Source organism: Octodon degus, unplaced genomic scaffold (assembly GCF_000260255.1).
Source record: "Octodon degus isolate 3935 unplaced genomic scaffold, OctDeg1.0 scaffold00039, whole genome shotgun sequence".
NCBI lineage: Eukaryota > Metazoa > Chordata > Mammalia > Rodentia > Octodontidae > Octodon > Octodon degus.
Genome location: NW_004524615.1, coordinates 13,304,473 through 13,320,990, shown reverse-complemented (window position 1 = coordinate 13,320,990; position 16,518 = coordinate 13,304,473). Strand labels below are relative to the sequence as shown.

The 16,518-nt window shown below is 38.4% G+C and overlaps 1 protein-coding gene across 1 annotated transcript in view; it reads right to left on the bottom strand.

Annotated features, from left to right (window-relative positions):
- Nucleotides 1-16,518, bottom strand: part of Dock9 (dedicator of cytokinesis 9) — a 191,133-nt gene that overhangs the window by 51,748 nt on the left and 122,867 nt on the right. Inside the window, exons 38-41 of the mRNA XM_023715194.1 lie at nt 13,081-13,147; nt 11,218-11,265; nt 8,645-8,781; nt 512-627 (exon numbers count right to left, since the gene is read on the bottom strand). Coding sequence (XP_023570962.1) covers nt 512-627; nt 8,645-8,781; nt 11,218-11,265; nt 13,081-13,147 — 368 coding nt within the window. The remainder of the gene's footprint in view (nt 1-511; nt 628-8,644; nt 8,782-11,217; nt 11,266-13,080; nt 13,148-16,518) is intronic.

Here is a 16,518-nt window from a genome sequence, read left to right as displayed (position 1 = left end):
ATTTGCTAAAACCTAAAAACAAGACCAAAAAAAAAAAAAAAAAAAACTTTTTGTTTTCTATCCCTGAAATATTAATTTAGTAACACATAATATTTTTAAACTTACGAGTTTTATTTATCACTCCTCTCACTATCAGTACCTATTACTATCTGTTAATTGCTATAATACTTAGTCATGTTTAAAGATATTCAAGATAGAAATGCCTGATTATGTTCCCATATTCATAATCTTGAGGGTTTAGCAATGCCTAGTTTCCTCCAGTAATTTTTTTTTCTACCCAAGAGCTACCACCACCAGAGACTTTTCCCACCATTTCCAAGCATGTTGTATATAGAAACCAGCTGAGTTTTATTATATCTCAGAGAATTCAAACCATGGAATGGTTTCATTATAGAATTTATGGATTAATGTTTACAGTAGCAAAAACTAATTACTGAAGTAAACATACAATGTCATAAGTTTGTGCTAGTTGAGTTTTTAAAACTGACCATGAATGCTATTTAATACGAACCTTAAATGCCAGTGTAAATAGAGACAGTGTGTCCAGAGCTGTAAGGCAAACCTCAGTAGCAATGTTGGCTTCCAGTAGTGACTGGTGAAGAACATCTGCATCCGAGTGGCCATAGCCTGCATGAATTACAGCACAGGGTTACTGCCTAGTGGTTCACATAGCAAGTCTGGTGGGATGGAAGAATCACAGTCAACTTTTGGTTATCTATAGAAAGTTCCTTCTGAAGCCTTGTCTCCCTGTTTAGTGTTTGAGGATTGGTACTAACAAATTTAATTATAAGTCTTCTTTAATTCAGAAAGGGAAATGAAAACAAACATTTATGGATGTTTGTTATGTATAACCATGCATCTAGGAAATTTACATGTATTGTTCAATCCCTCAACACGCCTATGAAGTTTTTGCTTTATTAAACTTTTTTAAGTAAGGAAATGGGGCATAGAAAGGCTAATTAACATGTTTAAAGTCACATAGGTAGTAAGCAGTGGAGCCAGGAAAGGTCTCTTGACTGAGCTGTCAGAATGGAGGGACTGCAAACGGAGGGTGGGATTTCCCAAGTTCCCCATGTAGGCAGAGGCAGCAGCTTAGCACAAAGCTCAGCCTGAGCTCAGGCTGCTGGCTGTAGAACTGAGCTCTACCATTTTTGAGGTGTGTAAATGTGGGCAAGTTATTCCACTTCTTTATAACTCAGTTTCTTATCTTCAGAAAGGAGATAATAAGAGTATCTACTCTCTACCTCAAAGAGTGGTACTGGGATCAAGTCCATTAACTGTGAAGTTCCTACAATAGTGTCTGGCATACACTGAATGCTATAAAAACATCAAGTCACTAACTGTATTACTAGTTACATTCATCAATGATAATCAAGAGTTGACTGTATTATGAAGTTTTCTACTTGCTTTGGTAAAAGCATAAAAGCCAACATGTCTGAAAGAAATGTGTAAGAAAAGAAAGAAACTGTCATGTAAATTTAGCTTAATTATACATAATTTAAATACAAACTTTTTCTATAGTGGCTACAAAACCAATTTAGTACTGATACAAATACAGTTTGACATACAGTTTGAGATATTAAGTTATGAAATGGTATGCATTAACAGAAATATGTATAGGGATGCAAAGATGTTATAGTATTGGTCTAGATTATATAGAAAGATATAATAAAACACAATGTAATGTCTTTCTCCAAGGAGTGAAAATAAATCAATACTTATTAATTGGTAATTTTCTTAACACTCCAAAGAGGAGGACATTTTGTATCTAGATCAGGAAAATAAAGTACGGAAAACCTAGGAACTTCCATGAGACCACAAATGGGAAAAATAAGAGCCTTCATCCAAATTTCTAGTCCAGGGTACTACATAATGTAAATTATCAGGACAGAAGAAAGAACTTTGGAAAGACGTTATGACTAATAAATTCTAGGATATTTTAAAAAGGCTACAAGAAAGTTTTTCAAAGCTACAGAGTTGCTTCTATAAAGGGGGCTCTGAGCTTCAGTATCTTTGACTCACATCGCTGCCACTCTGTCAGAGCCAGCATCCTGATGGAATGAGGGTATATCAAACACTGGCAGCATGTTAGCTCTATCTGTCTTTCTTCCCCAAAGGTAAGCAACATGGATGCCTGCGTTACTAATATCAACTGTATATAAGCCAAAGCATTCTTTCATTAGATGAGGTTTGGTAAGACAGAGACAATGAAAGAGAAAAAAAGACAGATTGATGATTATTGTTAAAATGATCACAAACTATGCTAAGAGTGGACTCTCAAAAAAATCACCAAAAACCAAACACCACCAACAACAGAAAACACAACACCTGCTATTAGTCCAACCAAAGTTTTCACACAGGCTGGTCCTTTATGGAGGGCTGCCATATCTCCAAATGAGTTTTTAGTCTGGGTTACAATAACAAGAAACCTGCCCTGGAGGTAATTTTAATTTTTTCCTGTGCAGAGAACTCCCCTTTCCTCTTTTTTTTTTTTTTTAGCAAATCTATTGGTTAAGTGCAAGTAAGTAACTAATAAATGAGATGGCCAAACACTGAGGAGTTGCCACAGAATTTATTTGCTCCTGGATAAAAGCCTGGTAGAATTAAAAAATTAGATTTTGGCAATGCTAATTATTATATACTTATGTATACATACATGAAATTTGCTAATGACAAAATTTCTAAGATATTATGCCACAATATTATTTTTCTAATCTCCTTTGCAGAAAGATACATATTTATGTAGATTTACATAGAAATCAATCTGCCTTTGTCTGAATAATATTAAGTAGGTATTATGCATCACCATTCTCTATAGAACAGTGAGACTCTGAAACAAATGATCCTTTTATCCACAATATGGCATATTTTAATTTTCCTTAAACAGTTTCATCTCGAAAATTACAAGCCATGGAGCTACTATTACTTTTTTAAATCCTAAAAATAAATGGCAGTATATTGAAACATTGTCCCCATCACTGAGGTAAGAGACAGCATGTTCCAAGACCTGGAGCAAAGTTGTACATGAGAGATTTTAATCAACAATCACCATGTTACAGATCAACACAGTAAAATTAAACAAAATTAGTAAATCTGAGAGTGGTCTTAGGAGACATAATTGTTGGAAGGCAGAAAGAGTCCAACAAGTAAGAACAAGACACACTCCCACTAGGGGGCAGTGGTGCCTCGGAGCATTGCCTAGATCTTTCCATCCTTGGCAGACATGGACAATAGGGAAGGGACATGCTTTCTCTGGCATGTGTGCCAAGAAATTGCTTTACAGTTCTTAGGACTCACTGCTCAAATTCACACAATTGTCATTCCATTCTTACTCTGACAAAAGACACTCTAAAATCTGGAGATATTTTGAACACAGAGGGGCCAAAATAGGGAATCCCTACTTTATGTCATCTGTCATGCTACAGTTAATTAGCATTATTCTAGTCAGTAAATACATCTTATCCAAATAGCTCAACTTAATAATGGTGACTGTATCTGTAAATTACTTCCCCCTTCCTGCTGGTTTGACATTGGAGGGGACATGGTGGCTAGGCAAAAGCCCAACCACAGCAACACACCTTTTCTGCTTATCAGAGGATGTGTGTGATAGAGAGCAAATCAGATCACAATCTCACAGGAAGTGCTTTCATCTTTATAGCTGCTTTTCCTTTATAAAAGCAAAATTCTTATTATTTTTTCTCTGGACCATAATATACATCTAGGAAAATAGTAAATGTATGAGAAAATATATAAATATTAAATGACCAGGAATCTTCTTGCTAAATGGATTCCCCAAATGTAGATATACTTCCTTAGATATTTTATTTTAGTTCATAATATATGGCTTTATTAAGTGAAAATATTTATGCAAAATATAAAAAATGGCCAACACTTATACAATCTATTATTTATTCCCTCTCACATTACTGTGGCTAAAAACGTTTTTCTTTACAGATGGGCAAGGGGTAGAGTTCCGAATCAGGAATAATATTCTAAGGCAAAAATCACATGCTTTGCAATTTGATCAAACACAGAGAAAAGAAGTCAGCTCCAAACAATTTGTAGGCAAAGTCTAGGTAGGTATCATGCCATCCGCATTCTCTGTCAAATACCACAACCTAATGTTCAACAGTGTCTGAAAATGGTATGAGAACAGTCCTAAAACTATTAGTATAGCCACACAACACATTTTACTTTAGAGCTCTCTTTAATCATTTATGCTAAAGGTTGCTAGCTAATTTTTTGCACAAAATTTATATATGTTATATACAAAAATTCAAAGATCAAGAATCCAAAGAATGTAACTTTTTTAAAGTATTTAGTACAAGGTCTCACTACACCAGTTGGGCTTGCAGTCATCTTCTTGTTTTCAGCCTCCCAAGTACTGGGATTATAGGCATGCACCACCACACTCAGTCTCAATCCCTGTCTTAGCACACCCTGGGGGTGGGGCCAGCATGGCACACTGGGGATTGAACCTGGTCCCTGTGCCTGCCTAAGCAGGGGCTTTAGTCTGCTGAGCTATCTGGCTAGCTGGCAAAATCGTTTATATGCTCCATTGTTATGTGCTGTTCCAAAAATGGAACACTAGGCATAGAAGGACTAAGGACATTAAAATGGCTGACTTTAAATAGGTACTATACCTGACTTGCCCAACTCTAAGACCCTAGCAGTAGCAAGAAGCACTAATTAATGACAGACTGCCATATTAAATGCACTATTAAGATACATACACCTGATTTCTGAAATCTAGAAAATGTTTAAGAACAAACCTCAGAAATGTGGAAAGGAAATAAGAGGTTCATAAACATTTAATTTACTATCTTCAGTATTAATATTTAACACTGAGGTACATTTTACCCAAAAAACTGTATCATGTATAGTTGAAAAGTTTTTTTGAAAGGTACTAATTTTAATTTAGAGATGCATGCATTCTCTGCATTTTTCATGTTATTTCATGTATCAATTTATATTATATTCAATAAAATAAATTACTTATCATTATATTCACTTGCTTACTTATGCTTCATAGGTATCAAAATTTCAGAGCTAAGGAAGGCGCCACAAGCCATGTCATTCAGCCTGTCACACAGTACTCAAGTGACCAGGACGGAATCCCGAAAGGCCTCATCCGTGCTGTGTTCACAACCCAGCTCCCAGTGCCCACGCTGGCTTTATGGGCCGCTGAGAATGGGCAGTGCACAGGTCCCTCCTGGGCAGCCCAGTGAGACTCCAACACCAACCTGAAGTAGTGTTACAGCAACGTAACCCAGTGATATTAAACTGCCTCTTACACTGGGTTACATGAAATAGAGAATTTCTTCACATGTTCCTAGCCGGCTTCTCCTCCTACCACACCAGTGGAAATATAAATTAACATGCAAACAAGATGAGGATATTCCTAGAAAAATATTATACCAAGTAAATACAAAATGTTGCTTTATTTATGCATGTACATGTATGGCTTATTTGCCTGTTGACACAAATCTCTATTGATAAAACAATGACTAAGTTAAAATGAGTAGGTCAATGTCTGAGGGTGTTAAAGATCTGTTCAAATGGCTGGACAATAACAAATCTGTTGTTTCAGTTCTTCAGATAGTTAAAGGACTATCTGGTTGCTCCAGAATTTGTCATTTTCATGACTTTCTACCAAAACTAAAGAACAAGATTAAGCCCCTCCCAGAGTTTTATGTGCAGCACATACGGTATCCTCTCCTATATCCTGTATCCCCTGGGGACTCAGGACTGCATTGAGGCCTTAGATGGGCACAGCTATAGGTGGTCATGTTGCTCACTGGCCTCTGCTGCTGCCTGCTGGTCAAACTGAGGTCTGACATGCATGGACTCTTCCTATTTTTTTTTTTTTTCTTTTTATGAAATAAATTCATCTTAAACCTGTGTTATCCATGGCAGGTCTCACATACTAAATCTATATCATATTGGTTGGCTCAATAGAAGGTACTGTGTTTACTACTAAGTAGGATTTTTAAAAAGAGACATATGGTCATAATTGCCCATAAAATACGTAGATACAGATATAAACAAGGATGCAGGCTCACAAAAGAACACGTGTACACATAGTTATACACACTGCTTCCCTATAGTTTTTGGCTGAGGTGATCACTTAAGAGCCCAAAAAGGTAGCAGAGAAGGCTGAAGCCAGCCAAACACATACTCAGAATTAGAGATGGACAGGACCACTGAGCTCTAGAAAATGGAATGACTTAGAGGAGACTTTAGAACCAATTTGGAATGAGGAGGAATTGTGGAAAAGTGGTAGTCTAAACGAGTCAGCAATACTATGCTTCCTGACAAAGCGGAGAGAAAAGGTAACTGAGGACAGAGGGCCATTGAGAACAGACAAAAGGAAATCGAGTTGAGAGCTGGAGAGGAAAGAGGCAGAGAAGACAGGCTTCTCTGTGGGCAGCAGAGAGAAAGAATGGGATTCAGCCACGCTAACAGCACGGCATTTGGCAGTGCACGCACCCAGCTGTCTCTCTTCTCCATGAACTCCATCTGCAGTAGGAAGAGCTTCTGCATATCAGAAGGGATTAAAGTTGTTCCTTCGTGTTTTGATTATTTACTACATTTTTGTTTGGTCTGTAAGTTTCCTAAATGGTTATTTTTGGAGGTAGGTCTTTTTGTTTGTTTTGTTTTTTAAAAAATGTATTTGATACAGGGTCTCCACGCAGCTCAGACTCGTAGCGATCCTCCTGTTTTCAGCCTCCCCAGGACTGGGATTACAGGTGTTTGCCACCAGACCGGGACTCAGTGGCCAGCTCAGCAGCATGGCATGTGGTGTCAGGAATCGAATCCTGATCCCTATATGCCCTAAGTAGGCATTTAGTCTGCTGAGCTATCTTGTCAGCCCTTTGGATACAGGGTCTTGAACTGCTTGTTTTTTATTGTTTTGTTTTTTTTGAGAATAGGTCTCATTATGCAGTTCAGGTAGGCCTTGAGCCCATGGCAACCCTCCTGCCTCAGCCTCCCAAGCATGAACTATTACATTTACATGTGCTTTTTTTTTTTAATGCTTCAAAGTTTAAGCATTCATTTCAATTGATACTGAATTAGGCTGTGTCATGTAGATTATCTGGACAAGGAGTTGGGTAGATTAGTGTACCACTGAACATTGAATTTTGTTGCTATATTGGAAATGAAAATAAAAATAACTCAGTTCTATTGTTTTAAGTCCTTGTCCTCAGAGCCAGAAAAGGTGCCACAAAGAGTTTGAAAAGCCAAGCACTGCAACCTTAAATTTATCACTCGTTGTACATTCTACATTAAGTACAGAATTCAAAACCAGTGTTTTAAATCACTGTTTTCTAACCGTCAACTCAATGTGTGCAGAGTGACATGATGCTTATTTAAATTAAATCTAGACTTTTATAAAGTCAGACTATGCATGCCCCTTACAATGGACACAGCTTGGGAAGAAGTGTGGGGAACTGTTACCTTTTGGACCCTCAGTTGTCTTAAACTTTTTTTTAAAAGACAGGGTCTCACTATGTAGTTCAGGCTGGCCTTGAACTCACTATGTAGCCTAGGCTGGCCTTAAACTCATGAGGATCTTAACTCCTGGCCTTAAACTATTTTTAGAAAGATGAAAAATCACAGGGAATAGAATTCATGATTAGAAATGACTGGAAGAGATTAATAATCATAATTAAAGACAACACTCTGAATAAGAACAGGTCATTGTCTAAAATACCACAATATCTAGCCACATCATGTTTAGAAAGGAGATGGGACAATTTAGAGAACACAACACCAATGGATGAGACCTAGAGATGGTCATATTAGTTTTTCATACGCTGCACAGTTGCTATCTTTTAGGATTTCTCCTTTGAGAAACCCTTAAGCAGATGAAATATGGACATTGCTCACACAATGCCATTTTATCTGGTGACTGATAAAAGTAAGTTCAAAATATGCTCCTATATTTTGACAGAAACTCTACTGTGAAGTTAGAAAAGCCTCAAAGTTAGGAAGGCAGGATGAATGAAAGTCTTGGTTTGCAAGTGAAGCAGTCTTATAAGCAGACTTCAACCTGATTAAATCTTACCATTGTCTACAGAAATTCCAAGCACACTTGATATCTTTCTCACACTGAAAACACAGAAAAAGTCACTTTGTTACTGGATGCTTTTGCACACCCTCACAAATTGATTCACGGGCTTTAAAGTTTTCACAGTGGTGTAAGGATTAACATACATTCAGATCTGGAGTGTCAGAATGTGGACACTTGATCAATTACATGCACAAAATCTGGAGTAGCAAAAAGAATCTGTCCCAGATGTTCTCAGGAGGTACAGGGAAAAACTAATGATAAAGTGGTTACAGGAAAAGAATCCAAATAAAATTTAAAGTACCAAGACTGTGGCTATTGAACCTGCCACATTTTGCTATGAGAATGGGGCTTTTAGGATTGGTGCCATAGTTGACTGTGTTCCACATTATGTCACTCCCCCGTGCTGAGGACACTCCTCCAGGTAAGGGAACTGTGCCAGGAACTCTTCATCCTAACTGCTTTGAGCTGGAAGAAAAATCAAATTGGTGATGTGGTGTGGTGTGGCAGGCTCTCCCCTCTGAGATGGCAGAGAGATGGCTGGCTGTTACGAGAGTATGTCATGGGACTTACTGTGGTTAAAAGTGACAGAGTTATCCAGGCTGCCCAGCTGCTGCAATCTGGCATGCATCATTCCTGTTCTGTTACGGGAAACAGGCAATGTCTGAGATTTTCGAACATGAACTATGGGTCCCAACCCCTCCTGGTTCCTGCAACATGAGTGAAATGGGATAGAAGCAAAAGTTAGACGTGTTACACCGCAGTGAGATGGAAGTATTAGCAAAGCCAGGACATGGCACAGAGAAGGCAGGCCACGCACTGACTGACTGCAGCCAAGAAGCTGGAGACAAGAAGAGGCGGCAGCTCTTACAGAGTTCACAGCAAAGCACCTGACAACGAAGAAGCAAACATGAAGCCAAAGCAAGTCCTTCCCATTTTTAGAAAGTGTTTTAGAGATGGGACTTTAAAAACTGAGTATCACTCCACTGTGGAGCTAAAGGTCAACATTCTGACGACTGTCAAAACATTGAAAGCCTTTCTAGATTATACATGTTATGAAAGAAATACATATATTTGTAACTTTAAAATGCATTGGGAGAAACAGAACAAACATGCAATGGGAGGGATTATATGAGGCAGTTTTAACACCTTTATTCTTACCCAAGCAGGAAGGAGAAGAGCCACAGACTTTGTTAAACTTGTCAGCAGTCAAGTAGAGAAAACAGAAAAGTGATCTGGGTTAGCAATCCAACGGCTGACTTTGTACTGTGTACCATCACCAGAGCAGACAGAAAATGAAACCAGTGCTGAAATGACACCTAACCCCCATCCTTGAGCCAAACATGCCCCTCACTGTGTTACTGTGTGTAGGAGAACAGGGACATGCATGGACAGCATGCTGCTGGGTGATTTCCAAGTGACAAGGAGAAGGCACAGAGTTCATATAATTGGGCCACTGTGAACGGCAAATGCTGACAATGTTTACACTATGGCTCAGGATCTTTATTACATGCAGCAGAGACCATGAAAATGTTTGTATAAAGTAGGACATGTCTTCCCAGACTGTAGAGAACAAAGTGATACCATCTCTACTCCATCTTCCTTTGTCCATCTATTTGTAAGGTAGTCCACATATGCAAATATATACAGGGGCTTTTAAAGTTGGAAGATTTTCTTTTAAAATCTTATGAGAAAAATCCACAGAAAAATAATTAACCAGTTTGCAAATACCAATTCTGAAAGTTTTTCAAGACAGAAATCTTAAGTTTCCACATTCATCATTTTAATCTCTGAGGAATTTTGTTCTACCTGGCACAATAGTCTCCAAATGTTTTGACATAAGCGACGGTATCCACAAAAAGGACGTGGAGCTCGCTCAGCACAATACTTCGCTATTGCAAAATATACTGCTTGCCTATCTTCATGGGGCCAAGAGAATAAAAGTGAAGATATGTTATTGGTAAAAGGCACCTTGTATATACTTGCATTTGGTATTCATAAACTTAACATAAAAATACTGCTGTGATAAAAATAAAAGTTAAGATTAGAGAACTTTACATTTCAATTAGAAACAAAAATAGAACATTTTAATTAGAGGAAAGAACAAAATAGTCTCCTTAAATTTGTTTTTTTTTTTTTTTTAAAAACTCACTCTTTTCTTAAGAGACAATATACTTATGACACTAGAACAAAACAATGTTAATATATAAACCAATTCTTCACTCAAAAAGTTCTATTAATCTCTACTGTATTCCACTGTTATGAAAAAGAATTATAAATAAGTGAAACAAATCTCAATTACAAGTAAGCATTACAGTCTCTCTCTCCACACACACACACACACGCGCATACACACACACAGGTTACTTATACTTAAATTGGTAAAAACAACAACAGAAAACGTGACACTTAGAACAAGACTCCACATGCACACCAGCACAGAGTAGCTCACAACACACATACTAAATGGCAACAGGGCAGAAGGAAGAACTTCCTAGGGACATGATGTGCTTGTAAGGAGGGGCCCCCAAAGGAGGAGCTGTCTGGTCACACTTCACCAAGGGGCTCCTAGCTCTTCTGGAATGTAGCACAGGGCAATGGGGAGTTATCAGTCACACAAGAACACAGCAATTATTCACAAGTCAAAATAAGAGCTTTTTCTTTTAGAAAAAGACTCTTTAAGAGAAAGAAGTCCACACCAATTTGAGATAGGATAAAAACGCTCTCAAAGAAAAGAGAATGACTGAAATTCGTACTTTCATAGCTGGAAGGAGGAACAGCAAAAAGACCTTTGAAAGTGAGAACAAAAGATATCAATGAGGGAAGAGAAAATACCTAAAGACGAACAAAGTTAAAGAGAGGAGACAACAGAGATGTGGGAGGAACTGGAGCGAAGCGTGGCAACAGGCCACTAAAGACAGTGTTTCCAGGAGAGAAGCATGAGACACACATACAAGACAGAAGGAAGGCAGGAAGCCAATGAGAGGGTTCCCTCACTCCACGGTGGCAACGCAAGGTCGGCCAGCTATCTTCAGGGCTGCTTATGGGAATTCTACCTGCCAGTGACCACAGACGACCATTTTCACACATTCGGACCCCAGAAACACAGAAAATACATCATTTCAAACCAGAATGCCCCACAGTACCTGGCTATGTATCGTTTCCCCATGTACTGGAACTGGTGCAAACAGACTCTGTGGGAAGGATGAAAGAATATTAGGGAATGTGATGATAAAATTACTTCTACTACACTGTTTTCTTTAAGCCTATTTACAACAACAAATTCAGACACAGAAATGATAAACCTGAAAGGGAAGCCCTGTGCTGTGTGGCTACCAGTATGGTGGTGGCTGGGGGAGCACCTAAGAACAAAGGCCACGGCTAATGCACTATCGCTCTTTTTGAGACAGGATCTCACTATGAAGTTCAGGCTGGCCTTGAGCTCACTTTGTAGCCCAGGCTGGTCTCGAACTTGCAATGATCCTATTGCTTCAGCCTCCTGAGTGCTGGGGTTACAAGTGTGCATCACCATGCCCGGCCAGACTATTGGTCACTAAGCACTGGCAGGTATACCCTGGCAACTGGCTCAAGGATATGCTAGAGACCATACTATTGCTCTAAGTGCTTATTTATCCTCATTCAGAGCTATAGAAGGAGTTCTCTATTTTGGTTCAAGTTCAGGGACTGGCTTTCTATAGACATAAAGTACATAGTTTTTGACTTTATTTTAATATATCCACAAAACCTTTTTTTTTTTTTTTTTTTTTTTTGGAAATGTAGAATTATTTCCTTTTCTTATATCTCATTCTTCCTGGTATTTATTTGTCAAGAAATACAATGTTTGAGCTTTTTTGTGGCAGGCTCAGCCAGCTCTGGGGGTGGGGCTGGCGTGGCATGTGGTGACAGGGATTGAATCGCAGTCCCTGCACTTGCCTAAGCAGGTGCTTTAGACTACTGAGCTATTTTGCTGGCCCAAAACTATTATTTTTTATTTAAATCACTTATTAAGAGGTAGTTAACTCAGTGGCTTAAGCACTTGCCTGGCAAGCACAAGGTCCTTTAATCTCTGGTAAAAAAAAAAAAAAAAAAGAGAGAGATAGTTGGAACAATGAGTCCTCTGGTGCTCATTTTATTCTAAGGTACCACATAAAAACTTCTTTTAACTCAGCAGAGTGAGTAGGCATGAGTCTATGAACCATTATTATGCACCAAGCTCCTGTTAGAGGCCCAGGAGCATAGCCTTTTACTTAGGATTCCAAAATGTACAATGTTGGCCAGGGAGATAGCTCAGTGGTGTATGCACCTGCCTGGCAAGTGCAAGGCCCCGAGTTCAATCCCTGGTACCAAAAAAAAAAAAATAAATAAATAAATAAATAACAATGTTTTAAAACAAGTGTCTATATAAGCTTGTATAAAATATGACCCAAATGAACAGGCATAAAGCTTCTTAAAGAAACTGCAGAATTTCTTTCTCTTTTTATTATAGATATAATAATGTGTTTGCCTATGGAGTGCTGTATAAAGTACTGTTAGGATTATTATGTGATATACTGCTCTATATGTAAATTTTTCAAAAATAAAAAATATTCTGAACTTGAAAAATCATCTGCCTCTATCAAATTTGGTTAAGGCACTGTGGATCTGTTTCTAAAAATAAAGAGTTTGAAAGACATCAGGCACTTACACTGAAGAGATAAAATGGATAATACGAGTACCAGATGCAACTTAGAACACCACTGTCTGTTTACTTTAGTGAATAAATTTTGCATTACCTTATTGAGATATCCACATATGTAGACATCGCTTATCTACAATATATTTATCTGCAACAATAGAAGGCTGAGTACTATTTACTTGCTTGTAAGTCCTGAACACGGGTGCTGGGCCACGTCCAGAACAGAGAGCCTAGTAAGGGAGGATGTGACACAAACTACTTTCCTGGTTCAACTTCAGTGTTCCTCACACCAGGAAAAAATCAAGAAGCAACGAGAGAACAAAACATAACTCACTCAGATATTGTAAAAAAATCCATAAGTTCAGATGTCGAAGCCTTATTCCAGTACGTAAACAGAGCATCTAGAAAATAAATGTACACACATATCATGAAGTTCCTGCATACCATTTATTTAAGCAGCTTTCTCTGTTCATCAGAATCACCATATACACATATCATGCACACTGTTGACAAGTGCCTGTTCATAGGACGATGGCAAGAGACCCAGGGTTCAGGCCTCAAATCCTTCTTCTGCCCTATTTTACACGTGATCAAACGTCAAAGGATAGTAACATGCCTATCGTGGATAAACATGTAGCAGGCTGACTCAATCTAAAGAAGCAATACTTAAGCACTTGAACTTTAATCTCATCATGCATTTCCTGGTGTAATGATAGTACAAGGCTTATTCAATTTATACATAGTATGCTCTGTAATACACTGCAAAATTCAAAAAGTACAAGTGGGGATATAATCCAAAGTTAGGCTCTTTCACTTCCTCCTGCAGAATCCCTTCCCAGCAACACTTTTTGTTTAAGATTTCTATATACTACAAATATGGCTTTGTCTTTGGGCCCTGACCGAACAATACAACTTAGATCTACTTCAGACATTCCAAGATATATAATATTCCTCTCTGTAGAGATGACATAACTGAGGAAACCAGAAGCCTCCTGATACATTCACCATTTTTCTTTACTCTTTTGCTGTAATTTTTTTTTTCTTTCTCTTCTCTTTCTCCTTCCTGTTTTTTTTCTGGCACTGAAGACTGAGTTAGGACCTTGCCAGGAAGTTATATCCCTGGTCCTTTAAAAAAATAATATATTTTTTAAAATGCTGAGGCAAGGTCATGCTCAGTTGTTCAGGAAGGGCTTGAACCTTTGGTTCTTGGCCTCAGTCTCTCGGGGTTGGCCTGACTGTGTGCCAGCGCACGTGGCTTCAGGTGGACTTTTGTAGGCACAGTCCACACCCTACTCCAAGCCTCCTTTTATGGGACAGGCCTTAGAGGTGGAAGCACTGGACCAAACAGCATGAACCCTCACCAATTCAATATGGCACAAAAAATGTCATCATTTCAATTAAACATTTTTGCACTCATATGTTACATAGGTGGAAACAAGTGATTTCCCTTGGGAAGAAGAGCTACCGAATCTGTGGGGCCCAAGATGAGAGGAGAAGGCGGCTAGAGAGACTGATGTCTCACAGATGCGTGGCCATGGATCTTTACACTTGTCAGAAACCTCGGCAGCTGGGCATGACAGGCTGCAGAGCAAGAGATGACAAGCCACACTAGGCCACGTGCTCTCCCACGTCACAGACACTGCACTATCCAATCCTTATCCCACTCCAAGCCAAGGGTTTCTGTTTATGAAGGTACTAACAAAGGCTCAGAGTAGTTGGGTCACTCTCTCATTCACCTACCTAAAGAAACATGGCTGACTAGGAATTTACTAGGAACTGAAGTGTCCGACGTTTGGCCCACTGACGAGTAATGACGTTGGCCAGGAAGCTCCCATCTTTGGGGGATTTGAGTTCAAACAGATAGACAGACTGTGGTTACTTGAGCTGATCATCCAGGGCCTGCTGGAGTCTTGCAGGTCCTCCTGCAGGCACCTGCGGCTACACACAGCACACAAGGTACAACAGCACTCTCTCTGCTTTTCTTAGCTTGGGACTTGGGCTACTACTGGCTTTGTCCTACAGCACCACACCATAGGAGGGGTGCAAGAAGACAGAAAGCTAAGAGCCTAGTGCTCAGGAGCACACCAAATGGAGAAAAAATAAAGAGTAGTAACAGAGCAACCCAAATAATTTTGGTGTCTGCCTGGTAAATAATCCCTGGGGGCAATTTTCTCTTACCCTATACTACACACAAAAAACAAGTTTAGGTATATTTTTAGGTTTAAATGTGAAAATTAATATAGCATACAAGATAAGAATATTTATGACCTTAAGAGAGATTTCTAAAATGAGTCACACAGCTTATATAAAGGAAATAAGTGATAGTTTGAAAGCCATTCGGAAAAAAGGATATTCTAAAAATTGTTTTGAAGAGGTGGTTGCATTTTTAAAACATGTATGTGGTGTTGGGAAAACTGGTTATCCATATTCAGAAGACTAAATCTAGACTCATATCTCTTACCATGAATTAAACTAAAATCAAAATGGATCAAATAACTAAATGTTAAAAACAAACATTTAACCTGCTGGAAGATAAAATAATTAAAACTTTTGAAGTCAGGTGTAGGCAAGGACTTTTTGAACACAATACTGGTTACACAAGAAATAGTACTGAGAATTAACAAATGGAATCATATCACATTGAAAGCTTTCTGCACAGCAAAAGAAATAACAGAGTGCAAAGACAAGCTACAGAATAGGAAAAAATTTCCAGCTATTCTTCAGCCAGGGAACTAGTATCTAGAATACATAGTATAAAGAACTAAAAAAGATCATAGTCTTCCCCAAATAAAAGTTCTGATCAAAAAATGGGCAACACTTCACGGAAGTAAAAATAGCCAATAAATAAAGAAGTGTTCAACATCACTGACCATTAAAGAAATGCAAATTATAACAACATGGACCTTCTATCCCATCTCAGAAAGTATGGTCACCATCAAGAAGTTAAATAGTAAGAAAGGCCTGTGAGGTGTAAGGGAAAAAAGGAATCTTTCTACATTGCTGATGGGAATGTAAACTCTACCACCACTGTGGAAATCTGTATTGACATTCCTCAAAAATTAAAATTAGAAATTCTACTTGACCCAGCTATTCCCCTTCTAGGTATCTTTCTGAAAGGGTTAAAGGCATCATATTACAGTGACACATGCATACCCCCATGTTTACAGCAGCACAATTCATAGTATTAAAACCTTGGAAATGGCCTATACAGTATGTCTAACAGATGAATGGGCAAAGAAAATGTATTTATACATGATGGACTTTACTCTGCAATGGAGAAAGATAAAGGGGAATAATCTGTACAAGGATATATCTTGAGACCATAATGTTAAGTGAAATAAATCACACAAGCTTCATATCATATGGTTTCTCTTACATGAGGAATCCAAATTATAAATAGAGCAAAATAAAAGATAAATAACAGGAAGTAGGGAAATAGTCTTTCTCAAGTGGGAAGGGGATCAAGAGATGTAGGGAGGGGAAACGGGGAGCAAATCAAGATGCAGGAAGAAATTATGTGTTATGTACATGTACCAACTCCACATAAAAAAAGCAAACATAATGTATTGCCAACATGTACTAATAAGGTTAACAAAACAAAACAAACACGGGGCTGGGGAGATGGCTCAGTGGAATAAGCACTTCCCTGGCAAATGCAAGGGCCTGAGTTCAATCACCGGTTCCGCCAAAAATAAATAAATAAATAAATAAAAACAAAAACATATCCAACTTTCCAAAGGATTGAGTTTAAGGGGTAACTTTCACTTGGATG